This window comes from Pan troglodytes, chromosome 2 (genome assembly GCF_028858775.2).
Source record: "Pan troglodytes isolate AG18354 chromosome 2, NHGRI_mPanTro3-v2.0_pri, whole genome shotgun sequence".
Lineage (NCBI taxonomy): Eukaryota > Metazoa > Chordata > Mammalia > Primates > Hominidae > Pan > Pan troglodytes.
In genome coordinates, this window is record NC_086015.1 from 112,304,006 (window position 1) to 112,328,214 (window position 24,209).

Here is a 24,209-nt window from a genome sequence, read left to right on the forward strand (position 1 = left end):
TTTCACAAATGAATATTAAATGTTTTATTGCTTTTGTCTACAGTTTCAGACATTTCTAAACAAAAAAAAACACTTATCAAGAAAAGTGTAAAAACATACTTCTTTACGTATATGTAAATGTAAAACAACAATTTTTACATATGTGTAATATGTATACATATTATGCTTAGGAGATTTATTCTTTTACTATGACTAAATAATAAAATTATATAAGCTATGTCTCAAAGTTTCGGGGGGATTTGTATTTTCTGCTTGACTGAGTGTTGGCTATAGTGGAGAAAGGGCATAATGTCTTTCTTTTTCAATATCTTCAAGAGGAGGTGATTCTGTAGTCCTTCGCATATCGATTTTGAAAAAATCTGCTTTTAAATGTTTTTAAGGAATAACAAAATTACAATAACAATCTTTTAAGGATAACAAAAGTTAAGCTTGAGTGACATTTTCATTTTTTTCAGTAGCTCACATGAAAATTAGAGAACTCTAGATATTATTAATATTTCTGAAAGAAAAGGAAGATTTAGATAATAGGATTAGGGAATATATAAATTGTAAATCGGTCTCCATTTCTAGAGTACACAATTTTCTTATTTGAAAAAAATTATTTCTTATTTCTTATTGTTAAACAGAATAGACTTTACAGTAACAACAACAAAAAAGAAAAATTTTTAAATGAATCTTCCAATTTTCTTATTAGCATTTTTTAAAAGGTAATACCATCTCTGACTTAATTTTCAGAAGTCGTTTCATTTTTTTCTAAAGGGAGTCTATGTCTTGCATCTATAGTTACTTTATTTAAATTGTTCTGGAAGAGAAGATTATCTTCTTTAAGCAAAGCTTCTAAATAAGTGTCAATCTGCTCCAGGTCACCTTCTGGACCACCCTGGAAAAGAGAAGCAACAGTCACACCAGGAAAAGAAGCTGCAGAGCTTATTCCTGTAATTTGGGCAGCCTCCTAACAGTCTTCCCTATGACTCATGCTGCAACAAAAGCCACCTTACATTTGAATCATGCTTTCAACCTTTCAAAAGGTTTTCTCATTTAATGTCATTTTATGCTAACAAGTGGTTAGAAACTTGGTTCATTTTTTTATTCTGTAGTGGAAGTTAGTACAACTTTTTTTCTCTTTTAAAAAATTACTTGCTATATTCCTAAAGCCCCCTCAGTCTAATCTCATCCTTCTTTGTTATAGACTGTAATCTCCTATTTTTAAAATTAATGAATCTTTAGCCTTGTAGGCAAAAACAGACAAGTAGCCAAATTTTGTCTTGTTTCCTCTGTTTCCATTGCAGCGTCTTTTCCCTCAGCTCTTGGCTTACTACCCTGGTCTGTCTCCTGTTTATCCTCCCCTTCTCTCTTTTACTCAGCTCCCTACTGAGGCGATTTCATGCTCTCCTTTCCTGGACTTCTTGATCCATGGAACAGTTAGACGTATGAGCTGGGTCTTCAAAAAGTTCATGGAAAATGCATATTATGAAAAAACTATGTAGGCATGGATTTCAAAAATTTTGAACAAAAATCAACTCACACTAAGTTGTTATGACATATTTGACCAGGATCTAGTCTGAAGCACTAAAAGAGTAAGATATCAGTTTGAAAGCAGCCCCTATCAGAGCAACATGAATTCTGCTGCAATTGAAGCAAGAACATATATCAAATTTATGGTGAGGCTTGGGTGGAAGAATGGTAAAATCATTCATGCTTCATGAAAAGTTTATGGGGACAATGTCCCCAATGGAGAGCCTATAACAGAGAAGGATGAGATTAGACTGAGGGGGCTATAGGACTATGGCAAGTAATTTTTTAAAAAGAGAGAAATCAGCAGTTAACAATTGGATAACTTAAGAACAGATGAGATGATGTTGAAGAGGAAGCTAGCAATGTCAGACTGTCCACCTCCCTTTGCAAGGAAAAAGTTAATCTTGTTCATGCTCTAACTGGAGAGGATGGATGATGCTTAATAGCAGACACAATCGCCAACACCACAGACATCTCAAGTGGTTCAGTTAACACAATTCTGACTGAAAAATTAAACTTGAGCAAACTTTCCACTCAATGGGTGCCAAAACCATTGTGCCTAGATCAGCTGCAGACAAGAGCAAAGCTTTCAATGGAGATTTTAGACAAATGGGATCACGATCCTGAAGAATTTCTTCAAAAAACTGTAACAGGAGATGAAACATGGCTTTGCAAGTATGATCCTGAAGACAAAGCAATGGCTACCTAGAGGTGGAAGTGGTCCAGTCAAAGCAACAGTGGTCGGTCAAGAGCAAAGGTCATGACAACAATTTTTTGGGATACTCAGGGCATTTTGCTTGTTGACTTTTTTGAGGGCCAAAGAACAATAACATCAGCTTATTATGATGGTGTTTTGAGAAAGTTAGCCAAAGCTTTCACAGAAAAATGCCTGGGAAAGCTTCATCAGACAGTCCTCTTCCACCAAGACAATGTTCCTGCTTATTCCTTTCATCAGACAAGGGCCATTTTGTGACAGTTTTGACAGGAAATCATTAGGCATACATCTTATAGTCCTAATCTGACTCCTTCTGACTTCTTTTTAAAAATCTTAAAAAAAAAATCTGTAAAGGGCATCCATTTTTCTTTAATAATGTAAAAAAGACTGCATTGACATGGTTAAATTCCAAGGACTCTTAGATCTTTAGAGATGGACTAAAAGGCTGCTGCCATTGCTTACAAAAGTGTCTTGACCTTGATGGAGATTATGTTGAGAAATAAAGTTTACATTTTGACTTTTAATTTTTAATCCCGTTTTTCCATAAACTGAGGTCTCCTTGAATGTTCCCTCTTGGCTGACTGATCTAAATCTCATTCCCTTGGGCCCAACTATGGGATCAACTAACTCTCCAACTGAACGGATAGATAAGAGGATTTTTAGGAAGGGTCTTTCAGAAACAATCCTAGCACTAAGTGTCTAGCACCATTAACCTCGCCTCTGCATCTTTTCTCTGGTTCCATAAAATATGCTTCAACTTTACTCCCTCTACCACAGATTTGCTCTAACAAGGCTGAATTTTACTGAGTTCCAGCTTTGTGACTGGGACACTGCTCCTACAGATGGATTACAATGATGTTGATATTTACTTTGACTTCCAAATATTCGCTGACCCTGAAGAATGCCCTGTGACCCTGACACAAAGCACTTCTCGTCCTGTTAGATATAATCTCATCTTTTGGCTATTATCCTCTGCCTGGTGGAATAAACTTCTTCCAGGATGCTACATTATTTCCACACTCGGCTTCTTCATGTGCCTGCCCCATCTCTATCTGCTCTGGGTCCCTCATCTCGATTCTCTGCTGTACTCTACTGCAGTGGCTCTGGCAATCAGAAACTGTGAAATAGAAATTTCATGTGGGGCGATGAGAGTAATACATTTGGGCAGGAGCCCTTTGAGTACCTCTCCACTGAGATTAGGCAAAAGAGTTTCATACTCTGCTGGCTGAAGCCTTTCACCTGCCTACCAAACTTTGTGAATACAGCAAATTAAATTAGTATGGTTACTCTGGCTGCTGCTTAAGAACCTAGAGGTTTGGCAGAGAAGGAGTAGTAAATGATTATTCTTTCAGTTTTTCTTAGCCAAACGTGGATTTGCTATTATGAAAGCCAATTATTTTATAAACTTATTTAATAGTCAGGAAGTGGTATTCAATTTCTAGGATACAGAATTTCTTTGGTCTTTCTAGTTTACTTGTTAGTGAAACAATAATCATCACTGAAACACTACCATGTGCTAGGCTCCATACCAGACTTTTAACACATGAAAACATTTGGCATCCTTCACAGCCACAAGAACCACAAGGAGCTCTACTGAAATCCTACTGTCATAGCAATAAATAAACTAGACAAATTGGCTGAAGTGGTATTGTTGATAGAAGCGCAAATACAATTACCTTTATATAAAAATTAGCATTAAACATCTTTCTAAATTTTAATAACATAACATTTTAACTGTTGCCTAGACCATCAAAGGGGACAGGGACTTCTCTTTTGGCAATATACTTAAATTAAGCAAATAAAAAAAAAAAGGCTTTCCTGCATTTTGTTTTGTACTTAATATAAGATAAATTTCAGATAAATTAAAATTTTTTTTGAAGTGGGAAGGGACTCCCACGTTTAAATGTTCACAACCAGGAATGAAACCCAGGCAGCCTGGCTTCAAGGTCCATGTTCTTCACACATTATACAGATGTATGTATGGCGAGTTTCTTGTCTCTCCCTAGCCTTTTCAAGGGCAAGGCAATCCTCTAGCCAATCCTCCACAGGGGTCTCAGTTCTTGTCCCCTCACCTTGCATGGCCCAGGAAGGCTCTGTCTCCTGTTCCAGCACTCAGGGCCTATATTTGAGGACAACATGCCACAGGCTCCCTAGGCTCACTGTTCTGGCTTGGATTTCTCAATTTACTTCTAGAATCCACAGGAAGACCTTCAATCCTGACTACATATATTTTCAGTTTTGTTGTATTTTATGCAGCATTTCCATGTGCTATAGAAGATGGGCTCTTCCTCATCAGTTCAACCTATCACATAACTCAATTCTTTATACATTAAAACATACAAACAAAACTGACAGTAATCCATACTTACATGATGTTTCCTGACTTCTCCCAAACTGTCCTCTAAGATTAAGAGGGTTTATTTTTATTTATGCATTAAAATAAAAGTAAAGTAAAATATTTCGCTGTCTGAAAAAACTGAAAAAATTACCTACTGGTCACATGTTATTAAGGGGACACCAAGGATGATAATGCTATACCAACAGCACAAGCAAAGATTCTGAATTAAGATACAAAAGAATGTGTGCCTGTAGTTCCAGCTACTCGGAAGGCTGAGGCAGGAGGAATCACCTGAACCCAGGAGGCGGAGGTTGCAGTGAGCCAGGGTCGCGCCACTGCACTTCAGCCTGGCAACACAGCAAGACTCCATCTCAAAAAAAAAAAAAAGATATGAAAGAACACAGAGTTTCTAAATGTTCTAATATATGCCTTCACAGTTCATTTATTTATGATTTCAAAATCCTTATGCAGAGAGTAAGGGCTGACTTAAGTGACTTGTCCAGGTCAGTAAGTGAATGACAATGTTAGGAGAAGTTAGCTGAGTTCTCGGTCCATAGAGTCTACTCCTACTGCTCAAATACAACTTTTTCACTCACCAGTTGGAGTTTCTGCAACAATAGTGCCAGTTTTATACGAAGATTCTTCAGCTTATCCTCAGAGATTTTTCTTTTATTTTCATATTGCCCCAGAGAGATTTCATTACGTATTCCTCTTGTATTTGAATCATAGATAATGGACTGCAATTTCCTCTTTATTTTTTTTTCATATTGGACCATGTAAGTATTCTGTATCTGGGAATGTTTTAAAAACAGTTTTAGCATGTTTTTAAAATATTACTTTCCCCCTAATATCACTAGACAATTTCATATTCCAACTCTGCCTACATGTACCAAGTGTCAACTTTGTAGGTGGTCTAAATTTAGGAAATATTGATACCCTTAAGGAACTTACATACACTCTGATAGAAGACTAAGAGAGAAGAGAAAAATGTATAATATTTCAATAATTGTAATTATAAGGAGGAAAGAGACACATGACAGTGAGCTTGGAGACCTTTGCTCTGGAATGAAGAAGAAACCTCATAAAGGTTGAATCTGTTCTCCCAATGGTGATCACCAGATTATTTAAGGCACAGAGTGAGCAGGTGCCTGTGACTCTCTCCACAGCACCAGTAATTCACAGGCAATGACAGAATGGCCCACCACTTGGGGCTGTCTGGCAGATGATGTAGTGTTACTTGTAAGGCAAGGCTGTAGCATCTAGAAAGCACAGAAACTACAGAAAGAGGAATTCCTGTTCTCACTCTCTTCGGGTTCCTTATCGTGATACAAAATGTACAGGTAGTTATGTATACGACCCTCATTAATTGAAGAATCTTGGTTGTTCTCCAAAATTTCATGCTGTGCCTGAGGCACTCATGAAGTAGAAAGAGGTAATGGAGAGGCCAAATGCTTCAGTTTCAGAATGACATTAATTGCTTGTATAAACATTTCTAGAAGGCCAAGTGATATTCTGAGAAAAGAGATACACGGCAAATCCCACTTTGATAAGCATTTTGATGTTTATGTAATAAGGAGATTTCTGCATTCTAACATGACTGGGTTGCCAAGAAAGTTGCAAGGTAGCCTCATTTGTCTTTTGGGCCTACCCTTCCCTTTTCAGACCCTCCACTACGTTGACTATGTGCAGACCCTTCTCTGACATCCACATCACCTCCTTTAGCATTCACTGACCTCACGAGTTTCCCCTTTTTCTACAAAATCCTTTAAACAAGCAAACAAAAATCCCTATAGGAAATTCTGTTTAATAAATATTTACTAACTAGTTCCTAACTCGAAAGCACTGCATTTAATTATAGATGATGTGGAGATATATAAAGTACAGTCTTTGCCCTCAAGAACTCTCTAGTTCACAGCATGAGATAATACAAGTGTGCAAATAAATCTTATGGAACGTAAGGACCTTGTGCCCCCAAAAAAGGCACTAAATAGCAGGGATTCAGGACAGCAGATAATGCAGCACTCACAGCAAGGGAATTTCAAACACATGGGTAAATCCTGCCTTGAAATCCAGGCTACATTTAAAGATCCTGGAAGGGAATCCACTTTTGAACATCTTTAATTCAACCTAACAAGTTGATGACTTACAACTAAGGTAACCACCACCTCCACCAGGAAGCCTCATAGATGCTTCCTATAGAGGCTGCAGGCAAACCCAGGGAGAGATATCTACTGCCTGAAGGTGGAGTAGAAGGAATAACTTAACTCAGCTGGAATAAGGAGGACAGTGTTACATACAATTCACCTGTCACTAGCCACTTAATTACAGTTTTCAGAACTCCAGAATTTTATAGCTTTTGCCATGCTGAATAATAGTCAGAAAACACTTTTTTCATAAAAATAAAAGCCACAATAAAATAAACCAAAACAAATCAAAGATAAATATCAAAAATGGCAAACATTATGGAAACATTATTTGAAAAAACAATAGTATTGCTCATCAGCCATCAAAAGGAACCTGCTATTGACACACTTAAATGGACCCGAAGTGACGCTGAATAAATAAAGCAATTGTCAAATGACACATACATATGATTCCATTTCTACAGCATTCCTGAAAAGACAAAGAAATAGAGATGGAGAACAGATTAGTGGATGCCAGGAGTTAGAGGTAATTGTGGAAGGCCTGAGTGGACATGACTATAAAAAGGTAGCATAAGGGAGATACTTATGGTAATGAGAATTCTGCATCCTGATTTCAGTAATGAGAATTCTGCATCCTCATTTCGGTAATGGTTATACAAACTTCCATTTATGATAAAATGACATACAACTATACACACACATTTTACCAAATTCAATTTCCTGGTTTTGATATTGTACCATAATTATGCATAATTATGCATTGGGGGAAACCGGGTGATGAGTACACAGGACCTCTCTGTACTATTTTTGCAACTTCCTATGAATCTATAATTATTTTGAAATTGAAAGAAAAAAGCAAAAACAAAAAGCCTCGACACTATTAATACAAGATGAGACCAAGAATGTTTATACAGTACACTACAAAGTCATATTCAGTCTCTGAAAGTTTACCTTTTAGTAACCAGTAAACTACGTTTTTATCAAATTCTACAGGCCAGCTTCTTGGTTTATTCTCTTGCCTTTCTCTCCAGGAGGTTCTGCTAACCTCTCCAGGAAGTTTCTATGAAAGGTAACACTTTTGACAACTTTTCAAGCTCAGTGTAAAAGGACATCTAGTTGTACTAGCTTTTTTGTGTGTTAACATTTTAATTAAGGTGAGAAAATAATTGTAACAAGATGAGAGGCTTAGTTCTGCTGGTTAAACCCACTCTTGTAGAAGTATCTGCAGATCAAAAACAAAAGTCTTTCCGAACTACATTAATTCAGAATGGAATTAGGATTTGAAAGAAAGGATATTTAACTGAGATTTTAATTTTCTGCCTTGAATTCAAAGAGTAGGAGCTCTAGCAGTTTTGCAGCTCCAAAATCCTAATGAGTTTGTGCAAAGTAAGGAAGGCCTATAACATCTATAGATTTTGTACCATACAAACAGGAATATTCATTTAAGTGTTTATGTTGGCAGTCACTAAAGCAGAAACAATCAACTTTGATTCAACACGTAACTATTAAGATCCAGATGCATTCAAAGGCACTGGTTGCATGCTGCTAGAATACAGAGTTTGATGACAGGATTATTAACTTCAAGGATTCTATCATCTAACTGAGGAGAAAATGAAATATAATAAACTATTATAAGATAGAAATGTTAACTAATGCTAAAACAAAGTTTTAAGGTTCTCCCAGAACACAGAGAGGTCAAGATTAATTTCACATGGAGAAACTGAGAGTCTTCACATAAAACATTATATTGAGCAAGCTCAATGGGGAAGGATTTCAAGAGGCCCACTGTGTATTGGGAGAGTCGATAGGAGTATTTTGGGGAATATCAGGAGGGGAAAGGCTCAGAGGTAGACCAGTGTAAGTAAGTTGGAATAACTCTGGGGCACTCATTTTAGATGGAACAGAGGCCTGTGAGGAAAGAATAAAAGATAATGGTTTGAGTCAGGTGATGCAGGACCACCAATGCTATTATGAATCATCTACTACTACAATAGTAGTTATGAAAACCACTGTTGTGACCAAAGAAGCCGGTGACTTATGTAAGTTTCTCCTGTGCTTTGATGTGGCTCTCTTTATTAAATGCACACACCTTAAATCAAGTTGTTCTGTGTTTTGCTTACAAGATCTCATTTTAGTAGGAACTGCTGGTCTCCTGACTGTTTATCTCGCTTTGATTTTGTTAATCCGACTTGTCCTGCATGTTAAGGGGATACTGCTCATCATCTATGCTAACTCTGTTCACCCTGAGTAAACACGTGTCTTATTCACTCTGGCTCCATTACTAATGGTGTAGACATTGGAAAAAATATTTAGAAACAGATATAAAACGGTATATATAAGCTTGGATAAACAGCTGTATGACAGTATAATTCTTAGCAAATTTCGAAGTTTTACAGTGCATTCAAATCAGAGTCCCCTAACCAGTAAATGGAGAGCTACAGGAAGATCCAGGAGCCTTACAGATAAGCTCCTCAAGCTGACTGCCACAGACTTTCAGTTGGGACAATGAATTCCTGGTGGGCCAATACGCCAACCCATCTACCACACATACCCCACAGAAATATATTACTGTCAGCATCTCCTCCATATATGTCTCATGATGTAATGTCAGGTCTCTAGTAACTTAAAAATCATTTTTCTACACCAACAGGCTGAGAAGTTGTAATATACTTATTGCAAGTAATACATGTGACCTCTATCACAAAGATGAAGTATTCAAGTCTGGATGAGAATAAGATGAAATAGCCAGGTGTGGTGGTACAAGCCTGTAATCCTAGCCACTTTAAGGCTAAGCCAGGAGGACTGCTGGAACCCATGAGTTCAAGACCAGCCTGGGCAATGTAGCAAGATCCTATTTCAAGACAAAAACAAGTGACACGAAAATAGAGGGGGCAGGCAAAGAAAAGTTGAAAAAAAGTAGAATGAAAACAACTTTGGAGTGGGAAAAATCAGGGTTCCAATTCTGAATCTGATCATGACACTGGTGTATTATCTTTCTGAATCTCTATTTCCTCATTACTAAAAGAGATAGTGGTACCTACCTACCAAAGTTGTGAGGATAAATGAGTTAATATAGAAAAGACCTAGTTCAGTGCCTGGCTCTAGTGGCTCTCAATCAATCAATCCCAGTTTTACATTATTGATGAAAATAATATTAGTGGTAGAACAGCATCAAAATATATCGAAAGTAAACTTTGTCTTTTATTCTTGTTAGGAAATGTTGACAAGTAACTCTTCAAACTGAAAATGTTCAGTTACTGCTTTTACAGCAAAATGTTATTCAAAAAATAAATTCACTTTTCAGTTGAACAGTAATGGGAGACCAATAATTACACCTCCCCTTTTATTTCCAGTTGTTTATCACCGTCCAGTTGATAGAAACATCAAAGGCAAACGTATGAACAAGGATTGTTAAATTTAGGCCCAGTCTGAACTTTAAATACTGTGTGATACAGTCTTTGTAAGAAGGAATATGGTTTAGGTTCTACTTGTCAAGTTTGCCTAGTTGTATGTCTTTTGGGAATTTACTTCACCATTCTTTTTCACTTATAAAACAAGAATATTCAGATGTCTTCCATTATAATTGCTTCTTGGCCTTTTGGCTAAGATCAAATGCAAAGGTACTCCATTACCTATAAAAACTATGAGGCAGTGTCTCTGCTTAGAGTCATTCTTTGCACAACTCCAGGAAGGGCCAGTCACCTCTCAATCTTTATAGATTTTCATGTTATGAGAGCTTTCCAAAGATGGCCGTAAACATAAGCATACAGAAGAAGATGCTAATGGATGCACTAATGATGGAGCTAGTGATTAGGTAAGAAAGCACAGGTAAAGTGTCAACAAAGACCCAACATTTCAGTATTGATCCTGGTGTCAAAGTTCTTGACTACTCTGACCTGTGCGATGAATCTGGGAATCTTCATGGCCATCCTGGCTCCAACATTCATCCCCTACATCAGCTTGGCCAAGTTCACATCTTGGAGTACCAGCGTTTTTTTTTTTTTTTTTAATTAAGTGTAAAATAAGGGATTTGACGGCATATGATTTTTTGAGATACTTCTGTAGTAGAACTGAAGGGCACTCTGGACTCTTTCTCCCCCAGGAAATCCTTAACGACTAGATACACAGCATTATTTGATAACTGTTAAAAAAAAATCTACCCAGAGGAAGAGAAAGGTTGTAAGGAAATACACAAAAATATTAATATCAGTGATCTTGGAATGGCTTGAGGCTATGGATGAATTTTTAAAAATTGCTTTTACTTCTTATATTAGCGTTACTTTTATGTCTACTTTTAGAATGGAAAAATCACTAACTTAAAAACTATTGATAAGGTACTTAAAAAATTCAGAGCGATATCAAATTGTTGGAAATAATTTAAAACTTTAAAATTTCTGCTTCAGTCTAGCATTTTGAGGATTCGGTGAAAATATTTCTTAAAAGCTCAGAATGTCCTGTTTCCTATTCAAGATACAGTCCTACTCCAAGTGTTTCATAGCTTTATGTTATAGAAATGTTAGTATTTTAAAATTCAAAAATATGTTGCTTTATGACACCTGATAAGCTATACATTAATCTAAGTCTCGATAAGTGAATGCAAATTTGATTTCCTTTCAAACCTAACATTTGGAAATGTACATTATTTATCCTTTCAAACACAGGATCATTTAGAATATAAATGGTGATACTGAAAGGAAGCTTACCTGGTTGAAACACATTTTCAGCATTTTGTTCATCTGCTCTGGGCACTGCTCCAGCTGTTTTCATAAATGATAATAGAACAGGATATTAGCTTTTAGAGAATGTGCTGTCTACAGCAGAGTTATATCACACAAGCATTGAGTATAAAAAAGCATCAAAGCCTAGAACTGGCCAACATTAGTACTATGGGCCTTTTAAGTCTGGGTCTAATTAAATTAATTAACTAAATTATACTTTGCTTCCTTCCAAAAAAGGATTAAGTCAGCTTACATAAATGAATACAGCACAGTTAAAAAATTGTGCAGATACAAAACTCAAGGTGAAGGAAAATTAAGCGATAAAATAATAAATATTCAAAGGGAGATGTCAAGAGCGCAGCTGGAGTCTGGGTTTCTTGGAAGGGAGTGTCAGAGAAACAGATGGGGAAGTCACTGGCATGTAGGGGGTAGTATTAATATTTTAAAGTTAGAAATTAGATGAGGTTACCTAGAAACAGCATTTAATAGAGAAAAGAAAGTAGCCCAGGAATGAGCCTTCAGACATGCCAACATTGAGAAACCGCATACAACAGGAGCTGCCACAAAGAAGATGGGAGGGAGGAAAGCAAAAAAAATAAAAATAAAAATAAATAAAAAATAAAATGGGCAGTGTGCAGTCACAGGAGCTACACAAAGAAGGTGCTTCAAGAAGGTGAAAGTGGTCACCTAGGTTGAAGGCCTCTGACAGGTCAGGTAAGAGTGACACTGCACTTATCAAGAGGTCACTGGTGGCCCTGACAAGAACATAGTTCAGCTGTGGAATCAGAAGCCCCACGGGAGAGGATTAGGTGAGAGTAGAGGGTAAAGAGGCAGGAACAATGATTACAGACTAGAAAATTAGGGATTGTGCCCAAGATCAGACTCATATAGTCCCTCTGTTGCATTCATAATTTGTGCTATTTTCACCAATACCAAGTGTATCCATCATCTCCACAGGCAACACTGAGCATGGAGGTGAAGAAAAGGCCTCCCACCCTCCTGCACTAGGCAGCTCTTCCCTCCACTTCTGCTGAGCAGCTTGTCAGGCATGGGCACCTCACTCAACTTCACCACAGCCCTGCGGGAGCCCTTTGTAGACTACTCGCTGTTACTTAAGCATAGCCAATAGATGTGAGGCTTACTCTTTGCACCCCAAGCAGCTGTTCAAAGTTTTCTTTCCAATCACATCTGGTACTGTTCCTGAGAGGAGATTTGGTAAACACAATTTTCTTCATCTATCTCAGTGATGTCTTGGTGATTTCGGTAAGATTAGTGCTTTGGATACCTAATGTGCCTGACCTACCCAATCCTCAGCTCAGCTGCTCATAAGAAGCAGCTGAGGAGATGTATCTAAGGAACAGAAACTCTGTTTTTGGTGGGGGAGAGAGAAGTCAGGGACTATGTCCTGTTTCTTTTCATCTCTGCAACTATCTGTCTGTAAGATATTTTCCACCTTATTTAACTCACAGCCACAATGATTTCAAATATAGCTTTAATTATGAATCACCATTTGGTATAAAGATGCTCATCTTTATTCACTTAAGCCACTCTAGGTCCTCTTATTGGAAACACTTTACATTTTTCTTCACTGAGATTCAGGCTATTCTATCATTCCCTCACAGTTCCAAAAAAAACCAGCTTACCTCACAACTTAATGCAGGTTCTTCCAATTCTGATGGTAGCTGATACTCAGGAAAAAAATACAGAAGAATCTCCCTAGGAATACAAGCACAGCAGATATGGGAATATACTAGGATAACAGAGGTAGTACTCAACTGTCAGAACTGGGTTTGTCTCCTGGGTATTAAATATCCTGGCAAAGATGAACATTAGTTCCCCCCAAACGTTTTGTTTTTATCACTGACATCAAAGTGTTCTTCAGAAAGCATAGACTGGGGAGAGGAAGGTGGGTGTGGCTATAAAAAGGCAATAGGAGGGACCATTCTGGCGAAGGAACTGGTCTGTATCGTGACTGCATCAATGTCAATATCCTGATTGTGATTCAGTTCCAGAGTTTTGCAAGAAGCTAGGTGAAGGGTACAGGGGATCTCTCAGCATTATTTCTTCCAACTTAATGTGAACATACATTTATCTCAAAATAAAAAGGTTACTGAAAGAGAAAGGAAGGAAGGAAGGAAGGAAGGGAGGGAGGGAGGGAGGGAGGCAGGGAGGAGAAAAAAAAAGAAAAGAAACCAGCCAACCTCACAATGCCTCGCAATCCATAAACAACCAGTCCAGGAAAGGCCTGTACCTAGTTGAGTGTTCTCTTCTGCAGAGAACTCAGCATTGCAAATTTCCTGGAAGAAACTAGGCTGACTACAGACTTACTGACTTTTTTCCTGAGAAAAACCAAAGAGTTTAAGTCTCCAGAGTAATTTTTGCATAAGGGACTCCAAGACTACTCTTAGAAATCATACATGGACCCTGCTCTTTCTAAACAGTGGTGGCCATTGTTCTGACAGGTGCTTCATTTTGTCAAAAGACAATAGCACCCATCCTTCTACTGTGACAGCTTTTCTAGGATTAATCACCTATATGACACATATTTCATTCCTGGGAGAATATGAGATCTAGAAATTTACAGCCACCACATCTTAAAAGTGTATAGTATTCTAATGCTGATGTATTCCAAGAGCCTCATGTATATTATCTAAGGGATTTGCAAAATTTTTCCAGTTGTAAAATAATACAGTATACCAAAGAGAAAACAGCTCTTTCTTCCACAATTTACATTCCTCACACTTTAAGTATATTATTTGTATTAATACACATTTATAATTTCAAGGAGATTCAAACCAAAAAGCTGAAAATTCTTGGCATTGCCCAAACATTAAATATGACATACAACACTCCTTAGAGTTATTTGTCTGGCTAGCAAGAAGATAAATGGGGTAGGAACGGGATTTTAAAAAGGTGGGGCAGCTTCCAGGTATATGAGATGAGAAGAAATCATATGAAAAGAAAAGTTGCAACAGGAGTTCCTGGGAAAGAACACCTGGGTCAACATTATGGCCGTTTTGTTGGAGCAGGAGGGTTGAGAGACCTTTTACACAAACTAAACCTTGCTTCTCCTCAAATTCAGGCTCCCTTTCCCCACCACAGGCTTGAAACCTTTTCAGAGCATTGGTTCTTTCCATTGTGAGTATAAATTCTTTTGCCTTTAAATTTAGAGCAAATCAGAAATCCCCTAAGAATACGCTCTTAGACAAATAAATATTAGATGGCAGCATTTACTAGGGAACAGGAGAAACCAAAGGAGAAAATTGGGGTGAGAAAAAGTTCTGGATTAGTTCTCGATTACTTTCAATCTGTGGCATCTCTATTTCAAAATCTATAGCAAACATCATCTATAGTCTGAATACTGTCTTACACATGTACTATTATTTCTAAAATTAGACACATAATAGATATCTTTAAACACGATTTCATGTTTACTGAAATCACAGTACCTTTTGCCATTTTGCATTTTCTCAACTCATTAATTCCACAGACATTCTTTAAACCTCTACTAAAACACCTTTGACCTTCAGTGCCCCACAGAGCCTGGCATCATGCCCCCATGCCAGGAACCCAATACAATCTTACTGAACTGATTTGGCCTAGTGGGGCAATAGAGACAAGAAAGCAAGCTATTCCAATACCATGTGATAAATGCTTGGAGGACAATGACAAAGGTGCACCATGGAGACCAGAAGAAGGGGTTCTAACTCATATTTCAGTAGCCATAAAGGAAGAGTGGGAGTTAGCCAGGTGTAGCAGATGGGGGCATGTGAAGGAAGTATTCCAGGCCACCTGCACCATACACCAGAGAATTTTGTATTTTTCTTTGGGAAAAAATCTGACCAAAAAGTTGGTCAGATTCAAGTATTTTTTCTTGGTGTTTTTTTGTTTGTTTTTTGGGTTTTTTGTTTGCTTTGTTTTGTTTTGTTTTTTTAGACTGAGTCTCACTCTGTTGCTGAGGCTGGAATGCAGTAGTGCGTGATCTCAGCTCACTGCATCCTCCGCCTCCCGGGCTCAAGCAATCCTCCCAACTCAGCCACCTGAGTAGCTGGGATTATAGGCGCACGCCACCACACCCAGCTCATTTTTGTTTTTTTTTTTTTTAGAGATGGGGTTTTGTCATGTTGCCCAGGCTGGTCTCAAACTCCTGAGCTTAAGTGATCCACCCACCTTGGCCTCCCAAAGTTCTGGGATTACAGTTGTGAGCCACCGCACCCGGCCAATCCAACTATTCTTTATAAAGTACTAGAATTGTGCTAAGCACTGCTATCATTTTCTACACATAGTTTCATGTAATCTTTATGGAAACTCTTTGATTGATGAATTATTCCTATTTTCTCTGATTTTCTGGCTATTACAGACACCCCCACTCACCCACCAGGCCCAAGCAAGTTCCCTGGACCCTCCTTCAGCGTCTGTCTCCCTCCTGGACTCCCTGGTATTGAGCCTTTTACTCTCTTCCACATCGGATTGCTCCTAAATAGCTTCTCCCTTGGAGATTCTGGTCTGTAAGACTGACTAGAGAGGAAGACAAATCACCCAGCAACTTGCAGTCTCTAAACACAAACACACAGGCCTTTCCATTTTCCTGTAAAATTAATTCAGGAAAGCAATTAGATTCTGTAAAAACCTATAGGATACCAAAAATCACATACGTAGGGTCTGATTGTAGATGCTTAAGAACTCTTTAAAAATTACTTCAGTTTTATTGTCTTGAGTCCCTTTCTTGAATGATATTCTTCAGCAATACTTTCTTTGTTCTTGAGGGTACATCTTATCAAACCTCTCTCTATCCTCAAACTTGAGATTTCCCCTAGAACAGACACAGTGAGCCAGGAATCCATAAAGTACATTTAAAGGTGGACCAGGAGACACGAAGCACAAAATTATAGGAATAAACCTGGATTCATTCACTAGTATCCACTGCATCAAGTAGATGCACTTGGGGCAACTCCTGAACCAAGTGCTGCCATTTCAATGGGACTTTTGTCCCACTTAGGAACAGGAATAGTCCTTCTCTTGAAGCATTTACTCAGAATTTTACGCCCAGAGTTGATAATAAAATCAGAAATTTGTCTTTGTTTAACATTGTCTTTCTTCTCAAGAATTCAAGAAATAAATATCTTAAAGATCTCTTCCAAAGTTGTTACTTTCATTCAGAATCTTGGCTATGAAGCCCATCTCAGATGAATTTCTGTGGAATCCACATCTATATCTGCAAGTTTGAATTCAAAGTTTTTATAGAGTTCAGTTAAGTGAGCTGAACCACTAAATCAACACCATCTCTATAAATCATGGCCAAGCTTTGAAAAGTTCCAGCTAAGGGCCATTTCCATTTCACTCCATAGTCATATTCCTTTCTCAACAAAATAATTTTTACTAAGAAAAATCTTTGACTCATGTTGATACAACTCTACTCTTTCTAAACATGGTAGACATGGGCAGGAGTCCATAGAGTTACCTGGTCATCCAGCTGTTCTTTTAAACAATAACCTAGTTAATTAGCTTAGTCCTAGCTAAGGAGAAGAGCAAGCCTCCTACTGGAGGTTGACCAAAACTGTCTTCCTCAACTCAGTAAAAGACTAGTATGAAATGGAAATGGCACAGTTGTAATAATGTTTTTTGGGAGACCTCAACTGCTAGTATATGTATTTTCATGGCCTTTTCCTTTAACAACTGGCAGAAATGTTAAAAAGTTACTTTCTTTTTAAAACTTTTTTTTGGTATTTTAAAAATCTAAGATAACAAAAAGCATGTTTATATTTTATAGAGATGAAATAAATGGAGTCTGCCTTATCAAGTTTACATACACAACAATAAACCAAAACAACACATTACATTTCAACAGTTAAGAGCAAGGACTGTGAGGTCAGATTGCCAGGGTTCAAATCCAAGCTCTGTCACTTAAGTGTTATATAATGCTAGGCAAATTACTTATCCTCTACATGTCTCAGTTTTCTCATCTGCAAAATGGTGATAATAAAAATATCTATTTATAGGATTGTTGTAAGATGACTGAGCTATCATATGCAAAGCCCTTAGGACTGTGCCTAGCATATAGTAAGTGCATAACAAATATGTATTATTACTAATATTATTGCTATTATTATTATTATTGAAAGAGATTTGAAATGTAATACTACTCCAATGTTTAGGATCATCTGATAAAATTTAATAGTCTGGAACCAGTTCAGCTTATGTACCACTAACATAACACCACTCAGTTGCACTCCAATATTTAAAAGTATTTTAACATCCAGTAATACTATTTACTGCTTTTTACATGAATCCCTTTCAATTAAATTAAAAGTATTATTTAAATATATGCTGATATATGTTAGACCTACTGTTGACAATTCAATCTGTTTTCAAAGATGTTACTTTATTTGGGAAGTCAACAAACTAATACACAAAAAGCAAGAAGTAATATAAGACAGGAAAATGCCTGACTGAGCATAATTAGGTAATGAGTATGTACAGTAAAAACTATATTTTTAATTAATTGTTAGCATTAATTACACAGAGATGGCCAGACACTACCTTGGCATTGTGGAAACGGATAAGGATGATGTCACGTCCAAAGTGACCCAAATGGAGGGAACACCCTTTATACTTCAAAGGTCTCTAACTACTACTCTTTTTTATCATGTGACAAGAAAGGTAAATATGGTAAACAATTCTGAGTATTTCTTTATAATTTATACCCTTTACATTGTACACAGCTGACCACAATCTTCATGCCTTGAAAAACTTAAAGTCTAGTAAATTCAAGAAATTACATGTGGACCAGATATAAAATAGCAAATAATACTACAAAAACAACAACAAGAAAAACAACAAAATACCTAACAAAGAAAACAAGAAATCTGTTTTCACTGGTGAAATTTGAGAAAACATACTACATGTTGCTGAAAGCAAAAGAGAAAACTGGTATGACAAGGAGCTCATTTTGTTTTAGTTAAATCCTGTGTCCTGTCCAAATTTTTTTATCATAGAATATTTTTAATAAAATAATCACCACACAAAATCTAAGCTGGTACAGAATAGAGCTGATATATTAGCGCATTCAGCTTTCAGAGTGCTCAGTTGGTAACAGTATGATGATTCTAAGCAATAAAGAGTCTGCCTGTTCATTAGAGTTTCTGGGAAATTTTAATTTTCTAGTGATGCCTAATGATAGAAGTGGATGCAATTTAAAGTCTTAGTACACTCAATCAGATTATCCCCTTTTTAATCACATGTAACTCACTGAAATTAATAGAAATGTTACACTTAGACAAATAAAAATTAGCCAAGAAAAAAAATCAGGAAAATAATGAATTTGAAAAAGAAAGTTGATCTATCTGAAAAAGAAATTTAAGTAGCTATGCATCCAAACTCTGCTGCAACACACTCAGACAGGTCTCTCTAGGTCTCCTAGTGTGACGAGAGGGTATATGCTATATATGATTAACAGCATGGGATTCCAAATCAGAAAGCCTTGCCTTAAACCCCAGCCCCATCCTTCGTATTTGTGTAATTGTCCATGAGACTTGTAATGTGTTAGTTCCTCCAAGTTTCAGTCTCCTCATCCATACACAATATTTAAAAATAACACCATTCTCATGAATTTGTGAGAATAGAAACTAATTTATAAAAAGTAAGTGAGTGGATGCCTGAAATATAATAAAGGTTCAAACCTGATAGCTATTATTGTTATACCTATTATTGTTACTATTATTTTTATGGAGACAGGGTCTTGCTATGTTGCCCAGGCTGATCTCGAACTCCTTGTTCAAGCAATCCTCCCACCTTGGCCTCCCAAAGTACTGGGATAATAGGCATGAGCCACGGTGCCTGGTGTGATAGCTACTATTATTAAGAAGGCCTGATTCACTTGTAGCAATGTCCAAATAATTGAATATGTGGTCATATCTATACATTTTTAATGATACTCACATTTATTCAAATATATACAGGCACATGCATATAAAATTTACTGTATACTACTATGCTTTAGTGACCAACCAATAGGCCTGAATTTTAGGACCAGTAACATATCAGGGTTCAAATTTACAGCAATCCAACTTCAAAGCTGAGGACCTTAAATACCACTTCTAGAAAAATACAGGCAGAGGGTGGGAAACTAGTTAGAGAATCCCATTCTTTAGGGATTATACTGTAAGCTACAGCAGTATAATACTGACATCTATCTAGATCATTGGATAAGCGGCTTTTTTTTGAAATGGAGTCTTGCTCTGTCGCCCAGGCTGGAGTGCAGTGGCGCGATCTCAGTTCACTGCAAGCTCCGCCTCCCGGGTTCACGCCATTCTCCTGCCTCAGCCTCCCTAGTAGCTGGGACTACAGGCGCCTGCCACCCTGGCTGGCTAATTTTTTGTATTTTTAGTAGAGATGGGGTTTCACCGTGTTAGCCAGGATGGTCTCGATCTCCTGACCTCATGATCCGCCCGCCTCGGCCTCCCAAAGTGCTGGGATTACAGGCATGAGCCACTGCGCCCAGCCAAGGCCTTTTTCAACCTTATAATGCCTGAACCATGCTGAGGTCTGGCCTGCTTTTGTCCCATTTCCAGGCTAGTGGAAGACTGCCAACCAGACAGAAAGGGATATTTGGTGGTCAGAACTTGGTGTTCTGGAATGTAGCAGTCTGTATTCATTGCTCCATCAACAACTTGTCTCTGGATCCCTAGTGTCAGTAGTGAAAATAGATCCCTCTACAAGGTCCTTCCACATGTAACCAGGAGTGCTTCCTCCCTCCTGGGGCAGGACTAGTGTTAGGCATGAGACAGCAGGTGGGGTCTTCATGCCCATGTAGTAATCACAGCCCTGCACTCTGGATGCTGCTACAAAGACTCTCACTACACCCATGGCATCTGTGGAATCGGGTTCAAGTCTACTGGGGTTAGCAGTCTCCTCTCATAAACAGGACCACAGCCTGGGCCTTAGTAGAGGCTACAGTCCCTATGTACGTGTTCTCCTCCACCTTTCTCTTTCTTCCTACCTGCTTCTACTGTTTGAGAACTCTCATCTTCAGGAAGATCATGTCAATCACTGATGAAAAAATTAAGTAGCTATCCTAAGGAAAAATACCATTCCAGGTAGGGCATGTTGTTTGTTTTCCCTGGCCCGAGCATCTCACCCCACACAAGACCCTTAAAACCCAACAAAAGTCTGTGGATCCCAACAAAACCAATGAGGTACATTAATTTAGTGGTGCTACCAGCCCCACCTCCCACCCTCCCATATGGCACCTATTTTAGAGCACAAGTCTGTATACAGACTTCTTTGACTTGATTTTAAGGCCCCCATTTATTATCAGTCTCTATTTGGAAAAACCCTGAATCATGAACTTCTTCCTCTCCTTGTCTCCATCCTTTGAGAAATGAGACCCAGACATTTAAATTCCTCAAATACCATGTCCACAAATGTTAACATTCTACACAGAACAAAACAAGTAAAACTCAATTTCCCTCAATAAGTTCAGTATCCGAAACTAAAACAAACCAAAAAAAACCCAGAGTTTTTAAAAGGCCATACAATGTCATAAGAGCCTTTGTTGGGGAAAAAAGAAAGAAAATTCAGTAAAAATTATTTATTACATTCAAGAAACGACTAATGTCCACCATACTGCCAGACTATGTAACAACAGGCAGTTACCAGTTCTATTATAAGGGATATTTAACCCATAGTATATCTAAATCAGCATAGTTAGGAGACAAGTCATAATGTCACTCTACTGAATTTATTCAGTATCATTAAAACTCAGTAGGGAAAACAACAGGAGTTGTCACTGCTTAGAAAGTTAAACAAAGCATGTGGAAATATGTGAGTAAATATCTTTACCTTAATTTAGACTTCAGTTTTCTCACTGTTTCCTTGACAGGTGTGCTTTGAGAAGACGCTGGCGAAGAAGCAACTTTACAACTGCCACTCACAGAAACTCTGGCTATGTGTCCAGAACTTAGATTCACATCTTCCATCGGCACATTGAGCAAGCTGAGGTTTGTCATTTCAAAGTAGAAATCATGTTAGGTATTAATAATTTCAGAAACACTAATATACAAAAATGAGTGAAATGTTCATACACAACAAATGAGAACAAGAACATACGTGTAATGCCGAAAACTGCCACCACTGTAGTTACATGAAACAAATTCTTAATTAGAAGAATTTATATTTATTCCAGTCACATATTTTTTTCAAAGTTTTTAGGTAGTAACAATTACATGGAATTGGTGATCATTTATTTTTAACAGTAGTCATATACCACTTGTCTTTCACTTGATGAAAGAGACTTTTTAAACCTGTTAAACAACTATACAATATTTTTTGTAAGCCTCATGGTAACCATATGGCAAAAATCTACAATGGATATACTTAAAAACCAACAAATTAAAACATACTGTAACCAAGTAGCCCCATTTTTCTAGGAAAAAGAAAATGAGTTACTATTATTTTTTATTTTCTCTTTTCTCCATTTCCCCATTCACCACTTACCTACATAGTCCTTTAGAAATACAATTATAACCTTTTACCTCCCCTTCACCAGAAACTCCCTAGAGGGCAAGTTCATGTAACTTTATGCTTAGAAGCTCCAGAGTGGAACTTTCAGCCACCAGGGGACTGCCTCCAGAGATAACAGTTGATTTACAATCCAAAGTCCCACTACGAAACTCTCTCCCACCTAGAGAGTTTTCAGCCACCTTTACAACCTATTTCTGCCCATGAAATGCTAACTCAACTGCCCAGTAGATAAGGCACCAAGCTAGCATGGGGACCCACACACCTGCTCACCTCCTCCCCTGAGGTGCCATTCATGATAGGCCCCCTTTAAAAGTGTCCACTTTCTGCTGCAAAGGTGAAGTGGTACCCTTAAGGCAGGAAGCCCATACTTCTTCCCCTAAGCTAGCTTTGGAATAAAAAGTCACTTTCTTTACACCAGACCTAGCTCTTGTTAATTAGACTCTGCAAGCAGTGGGCAAGTGAACCTGTGATGTGGTTACAATACTACCAGAAAAAATCACTTAACTAAGAATGCAAGAGACTTTTAAACTAAAGTTTATTTTAGCCTGAGAGAAAAGCATAGAATAAAACAGGAAAAGAACAAACTAAATTGAGAGAAATACTTAGTCATGATCTGGAAGAGGAAGAAGAATGTTCAGAGCTACTGGGCTGGAGTGAGCAGGAAGCAGATGGAAAGAGATGAGATGAGAAAGGTCAGTGTTGGGATTGCAGGGCATCGTGGGCATGGGGAGGGAACTAGAGTTTCTTTGAAGCAGAGTGGGCACTACCATTGGAAGTTTTCAGGCATGGGAACAAGGTGATCTGATGCAGATTTTAAAAAGATACATGGCTGCAGCATGAAAAATAACTCACGGTAAGGATGTATAGTTTGTTGATGAGACTAAAGCTTTCAGTACCATAGGGGAAAAAAAGTACAAGAGTCCGGGGGCAGTACGACATGGGAAATGGAGCTGGGGAGGGCAGGTAGAGGTCAGATCATGAAGGGTTTTGTTTGTCAAGTAATAAAAACATTTTTTTTTGTAATCCTTTCATGCTGATGTCCATAAATTAAGATCACAGCTCTAGAGAATTTTACATGTTTATAAGATGAGGATCTTTTAAAATTGGATAACAGTTTATATCAAATGGAATGTGCTTCTACTGTCAACAGCTCTTTGGCATTAATTATACTGTCTAACTTTGCTGATTTTTTTAAGATTAAGAACATTATATAAACTAATGCTTAATTGCCTGTTAATTTACACAATGTCTGAATGCTCATTAGTTATAACCTTCTTTATGCTGACACTTTATTAAAGAAGTCTTTTTCTTTAACCATTTTAGGGATGTTAAAGATTCATTCATGTTGGCATTGAGGTTGAAGGGTAAAAAGTACTATACTAGAGCACAGGAGATTCCTCTCTAAACCTCTGTTTCTTGTTCTGTTGAATAATAATAGGGCCTACCTTATAGAGTTGTACTGAGGATATACAAAGAATGTAGCTCAATGTTTAGTGTAAGTGGTCAGTAAATAATACCTATTTTTGTTGTTATGATCATCTTTATCATCACCATCATTAGTAATGCATTTGATAAGTTTCTTCCATTAAGATTGTTTTTCCCTAGAAGAAAACCTAGGCAATACCATTCAGGACATAGGCATGGACAAGGACTTCATGACTAAAACACCAAAAGCAATGGCAACAAAAGCCAAAATAGACAAGTGGGATCTAATTAAACTAAAGAGCTTCTGCACAGCAAAAGAAACTACCATCAGAGTGAACAGGCAACCTACAGAATGGGAGAAAATTTTTGCAATCTATCCATCTGACAAAGGGCTAATATCCAGAATCTACAAAGAACTCAAACAAATGTACAAGAAATAAACAACCCCATCGAAAAGTGGGTGAAGGATATGAACAGACACTTCTCAAAAGAAGACATTTATGCAGCCAACAGACACATGAAAAGATGCTCATCATCACTGGTCACCAGAGAAATGCAAATCAAAACCACAATGAGATACCATCTCACACCAGTTAGAATGGCGATCATTAAAAAGTCAGGAAACAACATGCTGGAGAGGATGTGGAGAAACAGGAATGCTTTTACACTGTTGGTGGGAGTGTAAACTAGTTCAACTATTGTGGAAGACAGTGTGACAATTCCTCAAGGATCTAGAACTAGAAATACCATTTGACCCAGCAATCCCATTACTGGGTATATACCCAAAGGATTATAAAACATGCTACTATAAAGACACAATGCACACGTATGTT

General features: G+C 37.6%; 1 protein-coding gene across 7 annotated transcripts in view; it reads right to left on the reverse strand.

Moving 5' to 3' along the window:
- MORC1 (MORC family CW-type zinc finger 1) overlaps positions 1-24,209 on the reverse strand; it is a 159,803-nt gene continuing 135,594 nt past the window's right edge. For all 7 annotated transcript variants that reach the window (XM_526261.8, XM_054680866.2, XM_016941616.4 and 4 more), the window contains 5 exons: positions 21,271-21,423; positions 13,074-13,146; positions 11,416-11,469; positions 5,165-5,359; positions 1-880 (listed from right to left, as the gene is read on the reverse strand). In XM_526261.8, the coding sequence (XP_526261.2) occupies positions 725-880; positions 5,165-5,359; positions 11,416-11,469; positions 13,074-13,146; positions 21,271-21,423 (631 nt within the window). In that variant the 3' untranslated portion in view covers positions 1-724. The remainder of the gene's footprint in view (positions 881-5,164; positions 5,360-11,415; positions 11,470-13,073; positions 13,147-21,270; positions 21,424-24,209) is intronic.